The sequence below is a fragment of the Neolamprologus multifasciatus genome, chromosome 2 (genome assembly GCF_963576455.1).
Source record: "Neolamprologus multifasciatus chromosome 2, fNeoMul1.2, whole genome shotgun sequence".
Lineage (NCBI taxonomy): Eukaryota > Metazoa > Chordata > Actinopteri > Cichliformes > Cichlidae > Neolamprologus > Neolamprologus multifasciatus.
In genome coordinates this window covers 27,003,011-27,026,862 of record NC_140440.1, presented here as the reverse complement: position 1 = coordinate 27,026,862, position 23,852 = coordinate 27,003,011, and the positions used below count along the sequence as shown (strand labels likewise).

The following is a 23,852-nucleotide window of genomic DNA, read 5'->3' as shown; positions in this document are numbered from 1 at the left end:
ATCTTTCTCACTGTAGAATGATGAACTTTGGTCCCAGATTACAGTTATAATCATTCTCTGATGAATAGCAACAGCTGCTCCTTTAACATCATTGCTGAAGTCTAAAGCCTGATGTCCTTAGTGGCATTGCGTTAACACTTGAATGTGTCAACCAAGCCAATACTTTTATAGAAGTGCTCACACTAATGCTAATGAGGTGAATCAGGTGCATCTGATCATAATAAATAAATAAATAAATAAATAAATAAATAAATAAATACAAAAAATTAAATGAATGTAAAAAAATTTTAAAAAGACAATAAAGGTCAGGTTATACCAGGGGTGTCAAACATAAGTTCCTGGGGCCAGAATCGGCCCGGCAAAGGCTCCGATCTAGCCCACTGGATAACTAAAAATAAATGTGAGGGAAGGTGTTAATTTTGGACTTCTAACTACATTTATGTATATGTAATATCTTATAAAGCTTTGGATATTTATTTTTTTTAAAAAACAACTTCCTCATATTACATTAAAGTAATTTTGTAATAGATAAAATAGGAAATCACAAAAAAGTTCATTTTTTCCCCAAAAATCTACCGAAATGTGTGCTTTTTAATGAATCCATAATAATAATAATAAATAAATTCACATTATCTGTGAATTAACAAAATCTTTCAATTTTATAGTTACTGGGCATTCTTGAAAATAAGGTAGCACAACTTTTTTCTGTAATTTTATACATTTATTTCTTACAATTTAACTCCAAAGAGGCATGCAGATGGAGTTCATTTACTTCAGCAGCATTTCTTTATCATGCAGGAAAAAAAAAATGGTTGAACTTGCACTTCTTTTTCTAATGTTAAAGAGGACATGAAACACTACACATATCAAGGCTAACACACATTGTGGAGCGCTGCTCTCAAAAACTGAAATAGTTTTAACACTGTCTGTGACACTGGATTGAAGAAATGCTTAAGTGGTTAAAGTGTAAGATTTGAAAGCATGTGTAGCGCCTCCTTATGCACGTACAGAACATTGTCACTGGGATGGTCGGTTGGTTGTTGCGGCTAATACATTTAAATTAGTTTATGTTAGCTAATTAGTGACAGAATTGTTGTAACGTTTGGGTTAGTACAGAGCATCTATTCAGTTACTGAAGGCAAATCATCTCAAGGTAGAAGACAGAATTTGTTGATGTCCATGGATTCTAGACTTAAGGTAGTTATTCACTACAAAGGATTTTCAAGTAAATTCACAACTTTTATAAACCCCTTCAATTAAAGCTGAATGCTAATTGTATACTTATTATTTTATTATTATTATTATAACAACAGAAACTTGCTTTTTTCCCCATCACATCTATTCTAATTATCTAATTATATATTAATTAATCATAATTATATATTAATTCATTAATCCCCAAAGTACACCCAACATTGACTGAATTAATAACTTAATTAGTAATTTGCTTACTTGCAACCTCTCTTCATTTCCTCAAGTAATGAATGATGTCAGAAACTATATCCTGGAGCTTTTTCACTTCTTTTACCTTTGTGGGACTTCAAAAACCATGCTGATGTTTGCAGCCTCTTTCATGTGATGACTTCTTGTAATTCTGAATGTCAGTGTTGCTTGTGGGTGGCTTTGATGTAGAACTGAGTAAGGAAACTTCACAGACAACAGATTTACAGTAGCAGACATTAAACCGTTACAAAGTTTCAGATTTCCTGTTGTCAAGTCTAAGTTTATCAGTTTATACACATGTTATTTATACATTTAAATAAAGCTGCAAAGCCATTAATTTCTTTATATTTATTTGTGACAGAAGCAGTTTAATTTACAGACTACTTTTGCATATTACCACTATACACGGCTGCTTCGGTGCCACTTGATCAACAGGTGTCCCTACTAACAACTCTGCAGCCCCAATACTTCCACAGAGATTCTGTTCATCCATTATTCATTTTAACTGCCAGGCAAAGTCTACATTATCTTTATCAACACCAGAAAAAAATGAAAAAAACGAATACTTCACATAGACAGATATATTACATATCTTTTATGCAGCTGTTTCTTTAAAGGTTGGCTACTTCACTTGAGTCAACCCAACTCATTCAGTGTGGCACAAATTAAAGCAAAAACTACCAACATCTATCTATCTATCACCACATTATCATATATTACAATTAACATTTTATAATCGCTTCCCAAAATAAACATCAGTCCAAAAGGCAGCGGGTGGCAGTTGAGAGGTAAGAGTGTAAAAATGTAAAGCAGGAACGCCAAAGGGTTATAAATATACCAAATAATTCAAAGCTAAATATTTACTTTCATGTTTGAAGTCGTAGCTGAGTGCATAAAACCCTGCTTACATTCTTTCAGTCAGAGGAAAGCACTGATTTATGAGCAGGACTCAAGGTTACTTACATACATTACATATATGTTCTGTTCTTTTTTCAATCTTTATTTCCTGTTGCTAAAAAAACATATATATATATACATAGGTTACATTCATTTAGTCAACTGAGAAGGACAGCTTTGACATTTCATCACCATCAATCTGATCTACTTGTTCTCACACTTAATCATCTCTAAAACTGTTTCAACAACTTGATACAAGATCACCATCTTAAAAATACTACTATTGTTAGGGTTAACCCTACAATCACTACAATCACTAGTAGCACTTACATGTTTCTACATTTTTGCAGCCATTATACATTCAGTCCACCTCCCTGCCTGCTTGCTCACATATCTCGCTTTCTAAGCCAAATTAGCTTATTCATCCAGAACAACCTCAAACGTCTCTATTCCTTCCTCCTGTGCCTGTCCCTCCACCCCACTTCCTTCATCTTCCTCTCCATCCGTTTTTATCTGCGCCACTCCCAGTCGATACAGAGAATCCCTGATCACGACCTCTCCAGGCTGGCAGGCCTTTACAACTTGACTGATCTGCTGGCTCACGATGTCTCTGCTAGTGAGAAAATCCACCAGACGGTTGTACAGGTAATAATAAGCTGTGTTGTTGAAAACTATAGGTTGTTTCAGCGCACGGCTCACAGAAGGAACGCTAGAAGAACTTTCTGTGGAGTCACTCTTCAGTGTATCTGACTGTTCTTTATCCGGAGCACTCTTGTCATCTTCCTCGCCCTTCTCCATCTCTATCTCAGCTACCAGGATAACATAGGGCTCGAGGTCTTTGCAGACGACCATAGAATGATGTTCTGGAGCAGCAGGCTTCTGGGTTTCCTGTGGAGGATGAACCAGCCAGCAGGAAGAGGACTTGGTGATGGGGTGGACCTGCTGGTTCTCTGCTCCTGAGGACAGGTCAGCACTGTACAGCTGGTCCTGGAGCTCCGGACATGACACGAGCTAAAGAAGACAAAGGACAGTTTGTCTGAGGAAGGCACCACACAGAGTGTTTACCTCGTAACTTTTGAATGCAAACTACTATAATAACAGCTTATTTCGATCACACTAAACACTAGAATCACGCACCACTGGTTTTTCAAAAGGGTCAGAGAAGCAGCCTTGATTTCTGCCCCACATTTGTTTCGCCAGCTGTGGGTACTGCAGGTCAGTGCAAAGGGCCACCTGACGAGCACTGTCACAAACATAGACTGGAGGCCAGTAGCGAGATGACAGCAGCAGATCAACGTGGTCACGAGCCGTCTCTCCTTTCACCAAGTACTTAGAAGCGCACATGACCTGGGCACAGGCATCACAGAGAAAACAATTATACTTTTTAAAGTGTGTAAAATCACTTTTGTTTGTTACTTCCTTAAAATACTTTGGTGTGTTTGCGCCAAATGACACTTGCAGATGGATGGATGTGATACAAGTTGATCCATTTAATTCATTTGTTTTGACACATCTGGATAACATCTGGCTGCTGTTTTTACCTTGTGGGGGCAGACTTTGGACAGCTTGCCAGCAGTGAGGTGTGCAGGGGGTTGTGGGGCAGTGGAGAGGCCGCTATGAACGACTGCGTACAAGGAGATCAGAGAGGCCAGCAGCTCATTCTAATTCATTCAAATGGAGACAGAAAGCAGGGTTTTATTAATACAAACTCTCACACAAATGATCAAGAAAACAGATTTTTGAAGATTTTGCTTCATAAGTAGTAAATTTAGTTCCAGTTCCAGTTATATAGAAAAAAGTGACACACACACACACGTACCTTGGTGGAACCTAGGGCGATGTTTGCCCCACAGCAGTCCAGGACTTTTCTCAACTCGTCCTCAGTGTGATCTTCAATCTTGTCGAGTCTCAGCTGACTGTCGTGAATGAGGCGTACCAAAACCGATGGATCTCCTGAAGCACATGATGAACAATGCTGTCTTAAAAAATGGCTACATCCATACTCCATCATCTTAAAGCAAGTTAACATATATTTCAGATCCACACTACTCCAACTTTTGCAAATGCTGCCTTCAGTTTTCATTTGAAATCTGTAGGTCTGTATTCAAGTCTGGCGAGACAAAACTGAGACTTTCCGAAATGATGATGCAGACAACCTTGATTTCTTCTCAGACATATACAGTCACTAGTCACATTATTAGATACATTTTCCTAGTACTAGGTTGGACTTTACTGTCCAAACGGTGACAGATTCAACAAAGTGCTGGAAACATTCCTCAGGGATTTTAGTCCATACTGACATGACAGGATCACACGGTTGCAGCACATGAATGATGTGACTCTCCGGTTCCACCACATCCCAGAGGTGCTCTATCACACTGAGATTTTTTGACTTCAGAGGCCATTTGAGTGCAGGGAACTCACTGTCATGTTCAATAAAGATGTTTAAGATGATTTGAGCTTTGTGACATGGTGTGCTATACATCAGAAGATGGGTACACTGGATGGATCCATGCTTCCATGTTGTTTATGCCAGATTCTCACCCTAAAATCTAAATGTGGCAGCAAAAGTCCAGACTCCTCAGACCAGTCTTCTGTGGTCCAATTGTAGCCTCGGTTTCCTGTTGTCAACAAACAGGCGTGACAACCATGTGCTCTTCTACTAAAGTGGCCCATCTGCTTCAAGGTTCAGCATGCTGTGCATTCAGAGATGCTCTTCTGCATACCTTGGTTTTAAATTAGTGGCTTTTTAAGTTACTGTTGCCTTCCTATTAGTTCAAAGCAGTGAAACCATTCTCCTCTGTCCTCTGGCATTAACAAGGAATTATCACCCAGACAACTGCTACATGCTTGGGGAGGGGGCCCTGGAGCCTATCCCAGACTGTGGGAGGAAGCCGGAGTACCCGGAGGGAACCCACGGGGAGAACATGCAAACTTCACACAGAAAGACCCCAGCCTGATGGTGGAATTGAACAGGACCTTCTTGCTGTGCGGCAAGATGATGATGATGGATTTTTCCTCTTCTTCAAATTATTCTCTGTAAACCATCTCTGTGGGAAAATCCCAGTACATTACCAGTTTGCAAAATACCACCCCACGTGGCAACAATGCCCCAGTCAAAGTCACTTAAATCATAATTCTAATGATGTGTTTGATCTTCAGCAAGTTGTCTTGGCCACGTCTACATGCTTAAATGCATCGAGTTGCTGTCATATGACTGGTTTAGACATGTATTAATGACCAGTTGAACCAGTATATCTAATAAAGCGGCCAGTGAAGATATATTAAGCTCAAATATTATGGATAGGCTACCTGTGAGATTTCATAGTTTTGCTTTTTCATTGCAATGACTTCTTCTAGCAGTGGATACCGCTCTAATACCCGTTACTAAATCACCATATTGGTGCAACAACCCCCTAATCTATGTTCTCCCGCCGCTCCTGTGGTTCTGTAACATTTCCATGTTATCGGCAGTCCGAGTAAAGAAATCCTTGATCTCACTTTTAGTATGTTTTTAATCCTCCGTTTCCTGTTTACAGCATCTCACGCACACACAGTGCACATGAATGGTCATGTGACATGTGTTTACTACAAAACTGTTTTTTTTTTTAAACACTATTACGCATTTATGTTCTTTTAGCCTTAAAAATCTCCATTATATTTGCTTGATTATAGTACTTACAGCACTAGAATTTAATCACTGGAACATTAGACATGTGGAGATTAAAATCAGCAGTAATTTACAGGAACATACCCGAGGACTGCTCAGGGTGTGGCAAGACCTTGTCCTTCTCTGTGTTGATAACAGTGGGGCTCCTCATCAAAGGTGGAATGAAGGGAGCAATTATGGAAGCATCTACCCGTGTGATAGGGATGTCTGTGGGGAAAGCTGCTTGCTCAATAGCCTCACTCTCCATGGTCAGCCAGAAGTCATCCACATGTACCTCATCTGACACTGAAAACTCAGGCCAGGTAAACTGCAGAAAGGGCACAAGAGGACACAACAAAAGAGCACACAGTCAAACATCTAAACAAAGCAGCCATTGCCAAAACAAAAATTATGTGGCATTATTACAGTTGTTATCACCAAACTCTCACTTCTACATTCTTGAGCTCCAGGACATTGTTTGTGTGTCTCTGTGCAATTTCTATCTTTGGAGCAACGCCGCAAATGCCACAGATCATATCGTTGTAATCTCGTACGGTGAGGCACTCAAAGGCCCAGTAGCCACTCAGGAGAAGTTCTTGAATTTGAGAGGATTCATCTGGATTAAGAGAATGGACTGGGGGCCAAAACCAAAGGAGAAAACAGACTGTCAAAGCCATTTTTAAAAATGTAGACCGTTACAAAGTAGCAGAAGCAATAAATGCTGAGTGGAATACAGGATTTTACCAGGATGACTGGGGACGTGGTCTACTATAGTCTTGGCTGCCTGAGAGGGTGACTGGCCTAGTTTGATGCTGGCCCTGATCTTCAGAAAGAGGTCGATGCTCACCAGCAGTCTGTTCCCAATGTTGAACAGACCTGTTAGAATAAAGAAAGATTCATCAACTCGACTCCAGAGAATATGGCTACAGGCTAAACCACACCTTATAAAAAAGCTTCCTCAGTAAGAGCTGTTTATATCCACTCAGTGCTGTTGGCATGAATACACAAGGAAAATATTGTTTCTCCATTATCAGCTAGAAGTCATCAACATCTTCAACAACCCCATCTGTTACTTTGACCATATTGAGGCAGGTTGAAACGTTAACCTGTCCTTATATTATTAAAGGTTAGTATGGAGCTGAAAGACGATGACAACAGTTTTTGAAAATACTGATAGATTTGCATTCACTGGAGTCTTATATGCTATATAAAAGGCTTTTAACCAATCAGTGAAATAATTATTGCAACTGGTAAATGCAACACTTTACTGCAGAAGCTGCCCTTTAAGGGAACTTTTTGTAGAAGAGCTATTCCAGGGCAGGTACCGATGGAGTTAACATTTGAACAAGCACCAATTTCTTTTTTTGAAAAAGGAGCGACTGATGAGTAGCAAGGCTAAAAGTAGTGGACTGCTGTCTTTTCTAACATTTTAAGCAAACAGAAACACAGCACCCTTCTTAGTTTTACTGTTTTGGTCTCACAGAGCCACCGTTACTCATAATAACATTGCTGTTTTGGTAACACTGGAATTTCCATCACAACTGAAGACTTTGCCAACTTATTTTCTGTTCAGTGGATCACAGAAGTGCAGTGTACTAAAAACTGGATAAGTCAAATTGGGAGCATGAGCCTATAAATGTACAGATGTTGTCAGAAGTTTACATACAGCATAAATGTCATGGTAGTTTGGGGTTTTGTTGATTTTTTAGCTGTTTTTCAGGGTATAATGATTGCGAGGCATACATCTTTAACAACTTTAGAAAACAAGAACTGGTGCATAGGATTGGATTTATTTTTAATTTTCTCTAATCCACATAGAGTCAAAGATTTTATGCATTTTAAGCATAAGGCTAGTTCATTAATTTTTAAAAACATTCAAGCTGGGGCTTTAGGAAGACCATTCCAGAAGTCTAATGTCAGCTTGTTTTATCCTTTCAAAACCAGTTTTGATGTTGTTTGGGATCACCAGCGAGAATTTAATAGGCTTTGGCCTTGTCACGTTAAAAAACACAGTAGAACCTCAGCACCACTTATTGAAAGATTCAGATGAGTCTGTGTATGTTTTTGACCCTGTGTGGATTAGAGAAAATCCAGAATAAATTCAGAACCAATACTTCTTTGAAAAAGAACAGTTCAAATAAATAATTAAAATTACCATGGCATTCATGCCTATGATAACTGAATGTAAATTTCTGGTCATTACTACATATGTGCCAGCTTGTGCCTACTGAGAGCTTCTGCAGACAAAAGGTAGCCAGTCTCCTGAGGAATCTTTATTTAATTCAAACAAATCCCATAATTATATGTGCAATATACCTTCAATTGGCTCTGCTTACCTGGATGAAGGTCAGTGAAGCTGTGCAGGGCCAGACACTGAACATTGAGACAAACCTTGAGCTGCAGAGAGACTGTCTGCATTAGAGTTTCAGTGAGCAGCCAGCAGTTCTCCTGTCCTGCAACAGTGCTAAAATGTACAGATACAGATAATGTAAGATACCAGATATGACAATGATAACTTTTTAGCATTTTTCAAAACACAGAGTTACAAAGTGCTTAACAGTTTGAATAAAAGCCACAGAGTGATGATAACCACAGAGAAACAAAATCAATCATATACGGTCAGACACTCATTCCAACATACAAGCAAATAGTTGCAAATTATGGTCAAAGTCAAGGGGGAAAATATTAAGGGAAAGCTAACCTATAAAAATGACTTTTCAGCAGTTAAAACCAGTAACAGTGAAGCTGACCTGATGAGTGTGGAAGGCTAATCCACAGTTTAGGTGCAACAACCTCAAATGCACAATCACCTCTATTTTTAAAACCCTGGTTTAAGGATCGGAGAGGCCAGCTGCAGTGATGAGGTTTCAGAAGCTCTGCTATTTAAGCAGAGGTCAGAATTTTAAAGTGGATTCTGAAATTCACTGAAAGCCAGTGAAGGAATCAGAGAATAGGTGTAATATGTGACTGCTGACTAGTTTTTGTAAGCAGCCTTGCTGCTGTGTCCTGCTGTAACTGGGGGTTAGATATGGAGGACTGAGAGACACACATGAAAAGTGAACTGCAATAATCAAGGTGGGAGAATACTAAAGATATTAAAACTAATCCTGTCATGCATCTTCTTACCTCTGATCACCTTTGAAGAGAGGGTAGTTACACAGGCCACAGTGAGTAGCTGCTGACTCGTAGTACTGAGGCCACCTAGACTGAAGCATGGTCTCTGCCTCTGCGCTGTTTTCCTGCTCCTGGTCAGCCACTTGAACAAAGACAACCTGGAAAGTGTTGAGCTCCTGGATGAGGGTTAATGTTTCCTGAAGCTCAGTCTCATTCTCAGGAATCTGCAAAGAGCTGCGCAGCAGCTGCACCGTATTTTGACGCTGGATGTCTTTTTGGGCAGGACTAAGGGGATTGTATGGATACAGCAGAGTCTCAGACTGAAAAGGGGAAATTAAGAAATCAATGGAGACAAATGGATCCGTATTGAAAAATACAAAAATGTTGGTTTTAAAGTAAAAGTAAAGCATTTAATACATTTGTGTTCAGAAGTTGCTAAAGGTTTCTGCAATAATTATAGCGAAGACAAGTAAACGAAAGTGTTACAGCTGTAACAGAAAATAGAATCAAAGCATTCTCAGGGATCCCAGCTACTGCTACGCTTCATAAAATAATCAGCAAAAGATCAAAGAAACAGCTGGAAACTGATCTTACAGCACCTGCACTTTGGAGAAAAATTGGAGGAAGAAGGTTTTGTGTACCTTTGTTGCCTTGGCATTCTTCTGGGTCAGCTCGCAGCCACATTTCGGGCACACTGCAGGTTTGTGCCTGTTCTTATAAATATAGTCGCAAGATGGGTTCTTACACCGACCCCTGCCTCGTGCTGTGGACAGTCCCAAATCCTTAAAGAATAAAGAAGTAAATTACCTAAATATCAACAAACAAGCAACATAGAGGGACAAAAGTACAGGTTTGTACACAATTACAGCAGAATAAACTGCAAGGAAGATACTCACAAAACTGGAAACTATTTGCTGTTTGAAAGGCACAACTGACAAGATATTCACTCTCCTGTCAGTCAGAGAAGACGTGGGCTGGCTTCTGTCCGCTGCACCCGGAAAATCCTATGCAAATGCATGCAGACAGTTAGAAAGAAGGACTAAATCTGCTGTTTTGCAGTTCTGTGTGAGGTTTTTCTGTGTGTGTGTGTAACCATATGTATGTGTTAACCTGGTTAGCTGTGGTCGTTGGGACGGCCTGGCCGAGCTGCTTTAAAGTGCTGGGTTTGAGACCTGAGAAACTCTCCGGTGGCACTGTGGTTAAAAAAGGACCACATCAACTGAGAGTTAAAACCTCAGAAAATACAGCCACATCGAGACACTTCATGATAAAATTGGTCTGCATGTGTCAAGAACAAGCACAGAGCATACATGTAATAAAACCAGACAGAAGCCACAAATGTGGAAATTGCACAGAATGAAGAATAATTAGAAATACAGTCAAATGAACATTACCATTCGGTGAATTATTGTTGTGTGAATACTGAAATTTCTCTTTGTCAGGTGGAACAGTTATGATCTGAAACACAGCACGACCTAAAACACAAACACATATGTTGACGCTGTAAGAGCCCAATTAAACACAGGGCACCAAAACATTACTGCTGGGTCTGTTTCATTTCACCTGTGTTGTAGCAGGCAGGAAGGATGGGCCTCACAGGCCTCTTCTGCACAGTGGTACTGCTCTTTTCCTGGCCTTGGATTGAGGCACTTTTAGGATTGTCTTTCACTTGTCTAGAAATAAAAGAGTAAGTATGTCAAGTCAGATACAGCTTGGTGTCAAAACACAGAGGGCAGCAGGCAGCTGTTTTAACAGCACAAAGAGGAAGTGAGTATAATTCAACTTCATCCACATTTTCAAAATGGCCTTTTTTTCCACACATTTTTGGCAGTTCTTGTTATTAAGGGAGGTACAGTAAGTGAAAAGAGAAAAAACAAGATAAGTTTGCATTTTTAAAAATAAACAAATCCACTAATGTACATACAGTACTGTGAAAAAGCATTGAGCCACCTCAAATTTCTTGACATTTGGTAGGAAAATGACAAATACGGCCATACAGATACAAATCTACAAATACAGGTACATGCCATTGATTTTAGTGCCTTTTTATGCTTCAGTTATTCTGATATTATTGTTACGTGGCTTAACAAATATTTAAAAAAAAATTCAAGTACAAGATTAAAATGAGTTAACAAAAAATGTTGATAGTCCTTCAGAAAGCCCTGAGAATTAATGCTCAAAATGACTTTGAACATTAAAAGAAAGTATTGAAGAAAAACGTAAATATAAATGACAGACTACAAGAAGCAATCTCGAGACTTTTGCATTGTACTTCTCATAGTGCATGCCTTCTGCAGCTAAAGCATAAACGCTTCCATCTGTAAATAACCACCACTTAAACCATGTAATCCAGCGGTTCCCAACCCCCGGGCCTCGGACCGGTACCGGGCCGCGAGAGTTGAGGCTCAGGTGTGAAATGTATGGTTTTCGGGGTCTTTATCGTTTTTCAGCGTTATTTTGTTATCGTTTTTATCGTTAACTCGGTTTTCCTGGGTCTTTTCACGTGTGTTATGAATAAATCTTCTTTTTTTCGGTACAGGTACTAGTTTTATTTTGTTGTATTTATCCGCGACACCTTAAAGGCCGGCCCGTGAAAATATTGTCGGGCATAAACCGGTCCGTGGCACAAAAAAGGTTGGGGACTGATGAGGCTGATGTAATCAACTTGCTTCTTTAAAAGAACAAACACACTTAATATCTGATTTACAGTTTTTCTCCATTGGTTTGGCTCATTTCTTGAAACAGAAATTACATTCTCAAAACTCTAAGATCATTTGGCAAAACACTCTTACAGTTTAGCACAACACTATAGCTCACCTGCAAAAGCTCATATCTCTTCCAAAACTGTTCACTCAGGCTTCAATCTAAATCCCTTTCTCATTTAAACAGTCAGTGTCTCCAAAATGGCAAAGATCCTTCTCAATAGCTTTGGCTCATTTCTCGACACAGATCGGACATTCTCATCATTCTTGGTGCTTTTGTCAAAATAAACCTGGATGGTTGATCACAACAACTTGGTCCACCTGCAAAAGCTCATATCTCCCCTAAAACAGTTCACTCATGTGTCAAAACTACATTTCTTTCTAATCTGAATAGTCAGTGCCCCCAAAATGCATCATCCCTTTGGCATTGTGTGAGTACTGCCATACAAAATGTTTAGATGTTTTGTCACTATGGCAGAGGACCAACAATATACCACAGAAAAGAGTAGCCTCCAAGGTTTGACATCACAGACTGCACTCACACTACCAAGGAAATGATAACCATTTTTTATTCACACGCAAAGAAAGTTTCATACATATGTAAAAAGAAAATGTACATTACAGTAGTAAATTGTATGAACACAAAATCAAAAAACAAGGACTTATTCAGTGTTCGCTGTACTCATTCTCCCGCTGCACAGTGACTGGAATACTTCTCTAAACTGTATAAATTATGTAATTCCATAGTTTACAGTAATTTGTTCAATATATTTCTTGTCATATTTAGTATCAAAACATTCCACTAGTCCTCTCCACCTGCTAGTATAGACCTACCACTGTAGGCAGATGCACACAAAATCTCTACAGTAAGTTATACATTTTTTGCCTCACGCACAGTGCCCTGTCCTATACAACATATAATTCCATCATAGATTACATAGAGTACATACCTGTTTTCCCTGCGAAAGGTTTGGATAATGGAGGAGACTGTAGAACGAGGCACATTAGGCTGCACTCGACGACCTGCCCCTGCCATTGTGAGGCCATGGTTTATGACATGGTCTATAATTGTGGCCCGAATTTCATTTGGGACAGCACAGCACCTATTCCTCTCAGTCCTCCTCTTCTTCTTCTTCTTCCTCCTCTTCCTTAAGGAAGAACTTCCCCTTGTCCGTTTGCTTTGCCTTGTCTATCCATGTTCAGAGATCGGACTGGCTCTGGTCAAGCTCTATATATCTGTGTTTGGCAGCACACAATCATGGAAGACACCTGTGTGTGACACCTAGTTTCACCTGACTGTCAATGACTGTCATCAATTTATCAAATATTCAAAGAAATTCATATTTGGTATTCATGGTATTATGTTCTTGACCAATTTTGACAATTGAACAGACGGTTGTGCATGCGAGTACTTATACAATGAAATCATGCTGACATGTTTTGGAGGGAATGATCATTAGACTGAGAATCAACTAATCAGTTTAGATCTACAAGATCTATTCATTTGGAAAATGTGCTAAATGTGGGCTAACTGTATAACTGTAGGCTACTTGTACTTAATCATTTGCAAAGATGCACTGAGACAATTGAGACATGTACTAAGGCATTTGCCATTTGATAAAATGAATGAGAAATGCCATTCTGTTGTGAACATTTGCCAAGAGGTTTGGAGGTTTGTCCATGTTATTTTGAGAATGTAATTTCTGTTTCAAGAAATGAGCCAAACCAATGGAGAAAAACTGTAATAGCCTTGTGAACTCTCAGACAGTAATAATCTGCAGAAATGACACGCACCTTGTCTGAGCCGGTTGTTTGGTGCTGCTGCCCTCTTGTGGCACTCCAGCTGAACGAACAGGCTGCTTTCTGGCGCGCCTCAGAACTTGTCCTTCTTTGTTGCCTGCAGTAGTATTTATTTTGCTGACAGCAGCACCTGCCTTCTGAGTTGTTGGTTGTGTGGTTTGACAGCTTTTATTAGCTTTTTTTTTAGCTTTTTGTTGCAACTGCCTTGAAGCAGCTTGCTTCTCGTGTGATTTTTTTGCCTATTAAGAAAATGGCAGCCAAAACTAACTGATTAGAACCACAAGTAAATAGTGAATATTTTTCTTAGGTTTCATTAACACTTACAGCGGGTATCCATTTACCACCCAAGTGGCTCCCACACTCGGGGCATGTTGGTGGCTTGTGGCGGGTAACGTAGATAAATGAACAGCCAGGATTCAGACACCTCCCTCGACCTCTCCGAGTGTATGTCTTCACAGACTGATGAGAAGAGGAAAATATGTAACTTCAGGTCTTTCAAGTCCTAAAAATTAAATGTGTACTCTTCCAGATACAAGATTTTTCTTTATTTGACTAATATGCATGTTTACCATTTTATATGAAGGTTTGACACTTTGCTCTATGCTTGCTCCAACAGGGACCATCACCACCGGGCCCACAGAGCTCACAGTTGCCAAAGACTTGGGCTCCAGTAGGTTCTAGGGTAAGGCAAGAAGTAAGCAAAATACATGTGCTGTTATTAAAATTAGGTGATTATAGAAGTTAATAAATATCAGTCTACAACCTGGCAGAAGATGGAGGACATTTAGGTCGTACCTGGGTGGGTATGATGGCCACCACCTGTGTGGTTTCCCCCTGTGTTTGCTGCACCATCGATGCACTGTAACTACTACTGCCAGCTTTTGCCTCATTTCCTTTCAGTATGACCCGATTTGCCGCACAGTCACCAGAGCCCTGTGAGACACTGGAGTCTCCAGAAGCTGTTGCTTTCGGTGAGACAGAGGAGGAGGAAGAGGCGGGTGGAATTCCTTGGAGGGCAGGAGACACTACCGCTGTTTCCCCTTTTATTTCATCAACAACAATGGGGTGTTCAGAGAGTTCAACCTTACCAGCCAACCCTAGAGGTGTCAACCGGGCTTCCTGAATAAGGGAGACTGAGGGCAAGCCATTTTCAGGTGGATTCTCCGTAGACTCAATGCTGAGCTCTGATTGAGAGCTTCCCGGCTGGAGACTTGAGGAGCAGCCTTTGGACAATACAAAGTAACTGGTTCTTGGTAGGATTTTGCGGAAGCCTGGCAGATCTTTGGAGGGACTAACAGATGACTGAGGAAAAAGCACAATCGAGACATTTTTTATGGCCAAAAGAATTCATGATAAAGGAAATAAATTAATCTCATTGGAGGAAGGGCTTTTTAATCAGCTGTCTACCAGTGGCAATGTTTTTAAAAAGACGGGTTGACTTTGTGGAATAATGATTAATTTACTACTAGAGTGTCTGCTAGTACAGTATTTATTATACTAAAAATACTTTTTACTGTTAAGTTACAGGTACTAAAAGTGAGTCTGAAAGAGATTAGAAACCTGTAGATTGTGACTTTTCTGATTTTTCATCACATAAAATAATAATAATAATAATAATAATAATAAAGAAATAAAGTCTGTTTGTCACAGACAAGTATCTTTGTGCATTGACTCCAAGTGAGAAACCACAGGAAGTGGTGAATTGTCTTCACTTCTAAGCACAAAAGTGTTTATGATGATATTCTGAGACCTTGAGAAAGCACATTTAGTTCAATCTGAACTTTTTAACTCAGAGATGAGGGAAAATCTGGATGTTTTGTTTAGAAAACAGGAATAATTTAAAATCTGAATCAGTTACCATAGTAACAAATTCTGACTCTTCACGTCCAGCTAAACACGGTGACATGGTTTCTTTTGTTGATTCATAGTTGATATTTCAAAGAAGATATTGGAATGCATTTATTTGCTAAAGTTTAGGTATTCAATTCATATTTACCTGGAACATCAAAGTCCCAGATAAATATTAATTGATGCTGCTGCCCTCTTGTGGCACTCCAGCCAACTAATAAATATTAGTTGAGGACTGCCTTAACAAGCTGTTATCCTTGTAAGAGAAAGAGATCTAGCATATCTGTGGACATGCTAGATTTATTCTCAGATCTTCACTGAAAATGTTAACATCCCTCACTGTTTAGAAGTTATAAAAAGTGACTGTTTTTCATGATGTGATTGGCTGCAGTGATGTGGCCCTCCTATTATATTTATAAAATCATATTATACGATCATAGTAACTCGTCCCTTGGAAATGACTTGTATACTTCTAAGGATGACTGCATGTTCACATATAACAAAAGTAAGGTTATGTACCTGTGTTTATGAAGGCTGCAGACAGTTTTCAACATTCTGACACTATTGTTCACTATGTAGGAATATATACACACTTTGAAAGATAGTCAAACACTGTTGAGGAAGGTCTTAAATGTAAATTAAATCTTTTTTTTTTCATATATTGAACTAAGTATTTTTCTAATTTATTTTTAACAGACTCATATTGCCAGGTGAAAGTGCGCCAGTTTTGAATTCTAGCATAAATGTTTAAGAAGGTTTAATCTACAGATTAATGGATTTAAATAATATGGTCTTCTCAGCTAATCCGATACGCTGGTTTGTTTACATTTAAAAAAAAAGTTGAGACTGCAGCTTACTGTATCTATGCCCTCCTTCTCCAACTTGGCTTTTTCCAGGTAGTAGCTTTTCTCAGCTACGCTGAGGCGTTTCCAGCTCTCACTGATACGCTTGTTGATCTCAGACTGTGGCATATTAGAGACTCCGAGTTGCATAATCTGGTGAACATCAAAGTAGTATAGTAGATAGGCAGACCTAAGGCAGACAACACATTCCAAGTCTACAATTAGAACATGACATTTTTAAGACTTTTTTAATGCCTTTGAAGCTCAGCCAGTGATGAAAGAAGGGTTGAAAACCATTTTATTCATGTTACCTAGGCTTCTTAGGTTTCTCCACACTGTCATCTTGAGGTTTGCTCTTCCTCTTTTTAAAGGATGTCACCTCCATTTGGCTGTAGGCACTCTCCACCTCTTCTGTCACTTTAACAACCTCAAAAAGCTCCACTTTGTCCATGTTTCCAAAGATCTAGGACAAAAATGACACACAGCAGGGGATCCATGTTTGAACAGTCAAGAAGATGGAATTTATTGCAGGGGTGTTGTGTCAAAGCGTACCCATCTCCACTTCACTTCAAAAAGGGAAGCACCAAAAATAGAAGCATTTAGGCTTTATTTAACCAAGTAAAAGTGTCAGGGAGAATAAAGATCTCTTATTCGGTAGTTAACTTGCCAAGAGAGCAGTAAAATAGTTGTAAATAAAAACACAAACGATAAGAACAGACAAAAACACACATTAGACGAGTGAAGACAATATCTCGTTCACATGCAGTAAATTCTAAAGCTCAAATTGGAAACAACTTGCAAATTTGTTTTTATGAAATTCCATGTTTGCACATCTTAGCTATTTCATGCCTAATAACACAATAACATGCAACTAAGGCACAAATCAATAGCGAGCACAATGTTTGAACAGTATGACAAGGGTGATTTTACATAGTAACTGCAGTGCTTTTGACATAAAGTTTATTTCACCTCCTTTCCTCGGGTGATGAGAGGCAAGCAGAGGTGCTCATAAAGGCTATAACTAATAAAAAATAATACTAATAAAAGTACTGGAGTGTGACTAAAGGTTATTATTTGAATATATCGCTGCAAAAATGCCATGCACTTTTATCCACATTGCTCAGGGAGAGAGATACTAAACCAAACAAATATGTAAAAACCACCGCTCCTTCCTCGTTTTAAAGGTAGGTTTAATGGCGTGTGTTAATACTGCCCGCACGGTCAGTCAGTTATCCAATGAAATGCCTTCTTATTGAAGTCTTACCTACGACGGCCCAAGGTACTACAAACTACTCTGAACAACGTTTAGAAGTCGCCGAAAATGTCCATGCATTGTGTTAATATGCTAAGTAACGCTACGTGTTGCCTGTTCTTTACATTGGATAAAGAATTTGACGACGCTAGTAAAGGTGTAAAGTAGCCTCGTTGCTAGTCGTCTCATGAAAAAAGATGGCGGTTTGTTGCCATTGTCATTAACCAATCGCATGCCAGAATGTATACATTAAACCAATCACGTAAGACGTTTTTGCCACGTGAAAGTGCAGTGTGCGTCCTACGGAGTAATGCTTGTGGACACAAGCAAGCGCAATTGTTTTCCGGTTAAATGCCTCTAGAGGGGCTACAGTAGAATAACAGGGTAGAGAGTGGCTTTGAGTGGGATACATAAATGGGACGCATTTAAAAATTAAATATTCCCCATAAATCCCAAAGCCAAAGAAATGCATTTGAAAAGTTTAAATGACGTGCATCCTGACAATGATTTTCATAACTTTGCACGACAGCGATATGGAAGGGAAACTCCAAACTTTTTCTAACCGTACTTTCTCATATGCCTGCCAACAGCACCAAATTTCCATTTGTATAACTAACGTATTACAAAGCATTGATTTCCAGGCTATACCAATTGACCGAAAATCGAGCGGACACTCAGCTGCAGCACAGACTTATGAGCCGAATGCCGATTAACGCACCGAGCAAAATGGCGGATGACAAGGTTAGTGAGAGTGTGGTCAGGCTTAATATGTTTTATGTTTATGTTGTGCGTTTCATCGTATGTTAGCGTCTGCTAGGACAATAAAATATATTTTTCTGTTAACAGCGTTTATTTTAACAGGGTAGGGATCACTTTTACATGAAATTGTTCGGCTTTAGTATTACCGCTTGTAGCTGTGATAACTTCGACAGAAGTGTGGAGTTTGGTGGAAAAAAACAGATGTGCTTTTCGTAAAACCGCTGTAGACAAGTTTAGGCTGTCACCTGCCCTCGGGTAGATTAATTTTGAACTATCATATCATTTCTAATGGGAATTTGATTAACTGCTTTTATTACAGGATCCTCTGAAACAGTTAAGAGATCTAACACAGCTCAAAAATCAGCTGGAGGAGATCCAGAGGCGAGTAGAGCACGAAGTATCTGCAGGAATTCCCCAGGTAAGTTATTACAGGTGTCCCAGATAAGTGGTCAGTACCTTGAAGCACGTTCTCCTTGTCTAATCTTGCTGTAGGAATATACAGTCGGTGGCCACTTTATAAGGTATATGATGCTATTACCGAGTTGGATCTTTTCTGTCTCCATTCTTTATGGCACATATTAAACAAGCTACTGGAAACATTACTGATAGTTTTTTTTTTTTTCAATCTTGACATGTAAGCATCAGATTTGTTGATCAAATGTCACACCACGTCCCCAAGGTGCTCTATTCCATTGAGATCAGCTGACATTTAAGTGGCATGAACTCATTGTCGCTTTCAAGAAACCAGTTTGACATGATTTGAGCTTTGTGACATCAGGTTTGAGATACTTTGTCTACCTGTAGGCAGATTTTGTCTGTAATAAGTCATCCATTCCCCACATTTTCATCAGAGACACAACAGATAAGTATAGTTCAAAATACCGAAAACAAAACTGACAATAATTTTGAGAACGAACAGTTTGTAGGACTGGGGGAACCTAAATAGGTGAGAACCGAAATGAGCGTGTATAGAGGCGTGGTCCCGCTTCTGAAATTCCGATACTTAATCTCCAAGACAAGCTCACCTAGCACCAACAATCATGCCACATTCAAAGTCACTTAAAATTACCTTTCTTCCTTACCCTGATGCCCTGTTTGAACTTCAGCATCTTGTCTTCACGACGTCTATATGGCTAAATGCACTGAGTTGCTGCCATGTGACTGGCTGACTGGATATTTGTGTTCATGAGCAGTTGAGTGGGTATACCTAATAAAGTGACCGGAGAGTGTATATGATTGTAAATGTAAAGCATTTCCGTTAGCAGTTGTATTACTTACTAGTTGTATTATTACTACTGATGGATAAAAGTGAATACTGGTCACTCATTCAGACTAACGGAAGCTAAATTGTGATTGTGGTCTATGCAGAATATATATTTACCCTTAATGAAATATCTTCATTTGTGTGTATTGTTTTGCCTTGTAGGGTGGTTCAGTGTTGGGATCGCCATTTTTGAAAGGCTTTTTGGCCGGTTATGTGGTGGCCAGACTACGTTCATCTGCCTTCCTGGGAGTACTGCTGGGAACAGTCACTGGCATGTATGCAGCGCAGAATTATCAAGTGCCCAACATTGAAAGGACCTTTAAGGAGTACATGAACAACTTGAAGAAAGGACCAAAGTAATCTGGGATGACTGTTTGTCTTTCCAGTGACTTTACAGAAGTACTACTCTTGGAGCTCCCGGCTCGTGATAGATCAGGACTTTTGCGTAGACTGGATTATGGATGTAAACATTTAACTCAAATTTTACTGGGGACTGAATTCTTGCTTCTTCTTCTTTTTTTCTTGCATTTTTGTTGTGAGGGAAGTTACATGCTACTGTTCCACTTGCATCTGTCCAATGTTAACCCTGACCTTGAGCCTTTAGATTTCATGACCTGTCTTAGTTTTGTTCCAGCTGTTTACACCTGTCAGATTTTGAAATAGTCATATAAAAAAATTGAAGATATTTCCTACATCTTTATTGTTCAGCTAAAACACGTAGCTACATAGAGAAATATCTATCTATTGTGCAATTACCCTTTAAATGGCTGTAATTTGCTGCTTGTCATTTCAAAGTAACCTTAAGTGGGGGGGTTGATGCACTTTAGCAAAGCTTGAGGTTCAGATTGTTGGAAAATAAGTATTTATTGTGTGTCATCGATTATGATTGTGATTGATAATGTGGGGCCCAGTCCCCCAGCAAGGATTAAGAGGCAGTTGGTGAAAAGAATTAGGTGGGGGTTTCTCCTGGGGCTTATGGTTCTCATCTATGGTTCTCATGCACCACTCATCACTCTCACTAAGGTAGATGGTAAAGTCCCTTTTAACCCTTCCTCATGTGTTGTAATGATCGAGTTAGCTAAACTGCTCATCTCTCTGATGACTCTTGTTCTAACTGGTGGTACATCAAAATTGTGTGCTTTTCCACGCCTTGCCTTCGTGGCCCCCTATGCAGTCCCTGCTATACTTTACGCCCTCAACAACAACCTGGTTGTTCTGATGCAGGTCTACATGGACCCAAGTTCATTCCAGGTACTGTCAAATCTTAAAATTGCCTCTACTGCCCTGCTTTACTCCCTCTGTTTGGGCAAGAGGTTCCGGCCTGCTCAGTGGTTAGGCCTGGGGCTCCTCATGTTTGCAGGCGTGTTCCACAGTTACAGTAACCTGGATTTGGAGGAACCTGACAAGGGTGAAGCTGAGGAAGTTGAAAGGCTTCATATCACAGCCTGGGGGCTTTTCCTTGTGCTGGTGTACTGCTGTGTTTCAGGGCTGGCAGCAGTTTACACAGAGGGGATACTGAAGAGCCAGCAGCTTCCCCTGAGCCTACAGAACCTCTACCTCTATATATTTGGTGTGGTAATCAATGGACTGTCATCTTTTTCCTCTGCGGCAAGTGACAAAGGCTTTCTGGAAGGCTACTCGTGGGTGGTTTGGGTCATCATAGCAGGACAAGCAGCAAATGGACTCCTGATGTCTGTGGTTCTCAAACATGGCAGTGGGATCACCAGACTGTTTGTCATTTCCTGTTCCATGCTGGTTAATGCTCTGTTGTCTTGGTCCACCTTAGGTTTGCAGCTGACTGCTTTATTCCCAGTACCCGTTGCTATGATTGGATTGGCAGCTTACCTTTACTACAGATAGTGCCGTCTTTAATAAAAGAACCACCAGCACAGTTTGACCCCACAAAAGCTCTCAGCTCTCACCTAAACTTTTGTTTTTTTAGGGTTTTTTAATGCCTTATCTTCCATCTGAAACTTGAAACTCTTCTTTTTTTTATTTGGATTCCAACACGTGTTTGTGACCATATTACTCATACCTGTTAAGTCATGTTGCCTAATTTGACTTTACGATTGTGTTACACTGCAGTAAATTCAGATCACACAGTAAACAAATGTTATATGGAGCGAATTATTTCTGATGACTGCTGCTATTTTTTTTTTTTTTTCCATTTTTTTATCACCTTCTCTGCCAAGAACAACATCAGAGATAAAGTGTTATGCAGTGTTTTAATAACCAATAAACCGTCAAAAAATATTTTTATATTTGACATTTATTTCTCATGATTTACAGTCCACACACTGCTGCGTAAAGACATTCAAGTCACACATTCAGTGTTGACGGGGAATCAGCCACGGGATCACCTTGTGCAGCTAGCATATCCTTCAGTTCTCCTGCTGCTGTTTAAATAAAAAAAAAACATTTTTTTTAAGCATTTAGTTATACCACACATCTAGTAAAGGTTACATAATTTCAAACTGACATTTACGGAGTTGCTTATTCTCTGCCTGCAGCTGCTGGTTCTGTGCAGACAAGTAGATGGCATCCTGCACCGCTTCCAGCAGCACACTTCTGTATCTGCCCTCTGAAATCTTTCTCTGCTCTTCGCCTACCTGACGAAACACTCTGAACACCTAGGGAGATAACAGCAGGGGGGCAATGTAGAAAGGATATCATTTAGTAAAGCTTTATACAAGTATTTTTTATGAAGCAGCTAACAAAGTCATTTTATATAGAGCATAGTCTTCTCTTTAAAGTCAAAACTGGCATTTGCTTACTATGATCAATATCAAACTGGTCTTGTAAGCTGCCTTACAAGCTTTTAACTTCAAAAGCTCATTTTCTGAGTATGTGTGGCTTTCTTTGTGATTTCTCTGTAGGAATAACCTACTCTTTTAAATGTCACGATGGTCTGTCTCTCTTGCATTCTTAATTGCCATGTTTATAGCAACACACCGCTTTCTGCAGTACAACACGATTCAAATAATGCTCACAAAGATGTTTGTACCACAGTGTGTTCATCCTTTGAGATAGACCTAGGCGAAATGCTTAATAATTTTAATGTAAGTCTGAAGTACTAAGAGCAGGAAAAGATGCAAAATATGAACTTTATATACGTGACTCCTCCCTCATACAGCTGAATCAGCAAATATCATCACTCGGGGGGGGGATGTGTCAGCGCTGCATTATCCATCATCAGAGCATTACGGTCTATGGCAGTGCTTCCAAATATAAATATGTGATGTTTACTGTACATAAATCCTAACGGATACAGGAATATAGTAATCAACCATACAAGGATACAGATTTTTAATAAAGTTATACAGTAAATTTAATTGCTGTTAATTTGATTAACCATCCATAAAACATTTACAGGCAAGTTCATACGCATGTTTACAATAACTTGTCATCACTATGTGTTGTCATGCCCTGTGATGACCTGGCTGCCTGTCCTGAGTGTATCCCCCACCTTTCATCAAAGGTTAGCTGTAGCAGGCACTAGGATATAGATACTGTCTTTTGAGCTCAAGGGAAATCTTGTATTTGACAGTTCAGCTACTAGAGTTAAATGTCAGCTTGTGTTTTACGCAATTGTAGTTATTGAGAAGAACAATATTCCGTGGATAGCTACGACCTCTCTTAAATAATCTGGAAATCCAGACGAATTGATGACAGCTAAAAATTTACACATGGTATTGATTTCCAAGACTGAGTCACAAATTATTATCGTCCTTATGAAGATAGAAATGTAACTTTGGTGTTTTTAATTTCAGAGGCAGTTCAGGCAGACATGAGTTTGCTGAAAGTAACAAACTAATAAAATGTGAATAAGTCCTGTTATTTCAATCATGGTTATTTCTCCCACCTGCAGGCTCTCCTCCCTGAGACAGTGCAGCTCTGCTCGGTGTCTGTCATATTGATCCTGTAGGTCTTTTTCAGCTTGCTGGGCCTCGACACGCAGGGCCTCTATCTGCAGTACTAGGACCTGTCTCTCTCTGGTCAGTACCAGCAAGTCCCTCTGAGGACCTTCTTTCTAACACAGGAATGCACAAACCATAAAATTATGCAAGAAAATAACGTAATTATACAGTGAATTCCACTGCCTGCCATAAATCCAGCCTTGCATTAATTCAAACTGACTCAGCAACCTCAGCTAAGATGGATCACAAACAGAATAGTGTTAGTGTATCTCATTATCTCACCGGTAGGTTTTCCTGTGCCAAGTCTCTCTCCATCTTCTCCACCTCCTGCTGAATTAATCTCCCATGATCCTCCTTAAGTTGCC

At 39.6% G+C, this 23,852-nt stretch overlaps 4 protein-coding genes across 7 annotated transcripts; 2 read left to right on the top strand and 2 right to left on the bottom strand.

Annotated features, from left to right (window-relative positions):
* Window positions 1–1,463: 1,463 nt before the first annotated feature.
* hmgxb3 (HMG box domain containing 3) lies at window positions 1,464–17,767 on the bottom strand. Of its 4 annotated transcripts, none has more exons than XM_085179738.1 (22): window positions 17,265–17,767; window positions 16,607–16,758; window positions 16,311–16,485; window positions 14,694–14,907; window positions 14,401–14,612; window positions 14,175–14,282; window positions 13,930–14,064; window positions 13,600–13,844; window positions 10,667–10,776; window positions 10,498–10,578; window positions 10,214–10,296; window positions 10,000–10,107; window positions 9,745–9,885; window positions 9,116–9,423; window positions 8,326–8,453; window positions 6,734–6,865; window positions 6,439–6,623; window positions 6,095–6,317; window positions 4,160–4,293; window positions 3,882–4,001; window positions 3,478–3,687; window positions 1,464–3,351 (listed from the first exon to the last, which is right to left on the bottom strand). In XM_085179738.1, exons 1-22 carry the CDS (start codon window positions 17,394–17,396, stop codon window positions 2,758–2,760), a joined length of 3,930 nt encoding a protein of 1,309 aa, XP_085035864.1. In that variant the 5' UTR covers window positions 17,397–17,767; the 3' UTR covers window positions 1,464–2,757. The 4 variants fall into 4 exon arrangements, with proteins under 4 accessions (XP_085035864.1, XP_085035856.1, XP_085035878.1 ...); XM_085179752.1 differs by adding an exon at window positions 16,848–16,957 and having other exon boundaries at window positions 1,468–3,351; window positions 14,401–14,907; window positions 17,560–17,765; XM_085179730.1 differs by having other exon boundaries at window positions 1,466–3,351; window positions 14,401–14,907; window positions 17,265–17,766.
* A 115-nt stretch (window positions 17,768–17,882) lies between these two features.
* LOC146524539 (SLC35A4 upstream open reading frame protein-like) lies at window positions 17,883–19,930 on the top strand. Its single transcript, XM_085180287.1, has 3 exons — window positions 17,883–18,288; window positions 18,626–18,724; window positions 19,733–19,930. Exons 1-3 carry the CDS (start codon window positions 18,241–18,243, stop codon window positions 19,928–19,930), a joined length of 345 nt encoding a protein of 114 aa, XP_085036413.1. The 5' UTR covers window positions 17,883–18,240.
* A 110-nt stretch (window positions 19,931–20,040) lies between these two features.
* Window positions 20,041–23,802, bottom strand: LOC146524537 (uncharacterized). Its single transcript, XM_085135644.1, has 4 exons — window positions 23,770–23,802; window positions 23,433–23,600; window positions 22,050–22,200; window positions 20,041–21,966 (listed from the first exon to the last, which is right to left on the bottom strand). The coding sequence occupies exons 1-4, from the start codon at window positions 23,800–23,802 to the stop codon at window positions 21,890–21,892; spliced, it is 429 nt and encodes a 142-aa protein (XP_084991770.1). The 3' UTR covers window positions 20,041–21,889.
* Window positions 20,452–21,805, top strand: LOC146524538 (putative UDP-sugar transporter protein SLC35A4). The gene has a single exon (XM_085180119.1). The coding sequence runs from the start codon at window positions 20,453–20,455 to the stop codon at window positions 21,428–21,430; it is 978 nt and encodes a 325-aa protein (XP_085036245.1). The 5' UTR covers window position 20,452; the 3' UTR covers window positions 21,431–21,805.
* Window positions 23,803–23,852: the final 50 nt, after the last annotated feature.

Excerpts from the sequence above, each read along its gene's own strand:
- hmgxb3 (XM_085179730.1), bottom strand. The coding sequence starts at position 17,396 with ATGGCATTTTTGCAGCGATATATTCAAATAATAACCTTTAGTCACACT. Across the intron at positions 16,486-16,606 it reads GAGAAACCTAAGAAGCCTAG|GTCTGCCTATCTACTATACT; the intron begins GTAACATGAATA and ends TGTCTGCCTTAG. Across the intron at positions 3,352-3,477 it reads ACCCTTTTGAAAAACCAGTG|CTCGTGTCATGTCCGGAGCT; the intron begins GTGCGTGATTCT and ends TGTCTTCTTTAG.
- LOC146524539 (XM_085180287.1), top strand. The coding sequence starts at position 18,241 with ATGAGCCGAATGCCGATTAACGCACCGAGCAAAATGGCGGATGACAAG. Across the intron at positions 18,289-18,625 it reads GCAAAATGGCGGATGACAAG|GATCCTCTGAAACAGTTAAG; the intron begins GTTAGTGAGAGT and ends CTTTTATTACAG. Across the intron at positions 18,725-19,732 it reads TATCTGCAGGAATTCCCCAG|GGTGGTTCAGTGTTGGGATC; the intron begins GTAAGTTATTAC and ends TTTGCCTTGTAG.
- LOC146524538 (XM_085180119.1), top strand. The coding sequence starts at position 20,453 with ATGATTGTGATTGATAATGTGGGGCCCAGTCCCCCAGCAAGGATTAAG.
- LOC146524537 (XM_085135644.1), bottom strand. The coding sequence starts at position 23,802 with ATGGAGAGAGACTTGGCACAGGAAAACCTACCG. Across the intron at positions 23,601-23,769 it reads TGGCACAGGAAAACCTACCG|AAAGAAGGTCCTCAGAGGGA; the intron begins GTGAGATAATGA and ends TTCCTGTGTTAG. Across the intron at positions 21,967-22,049 it reads GAATAAGCAACTCCGTAAAT|CAGCAGGAGAACTGAAGGAT; the intron begins GTCAGTTTGAAA and ends TTATTTAAACAG.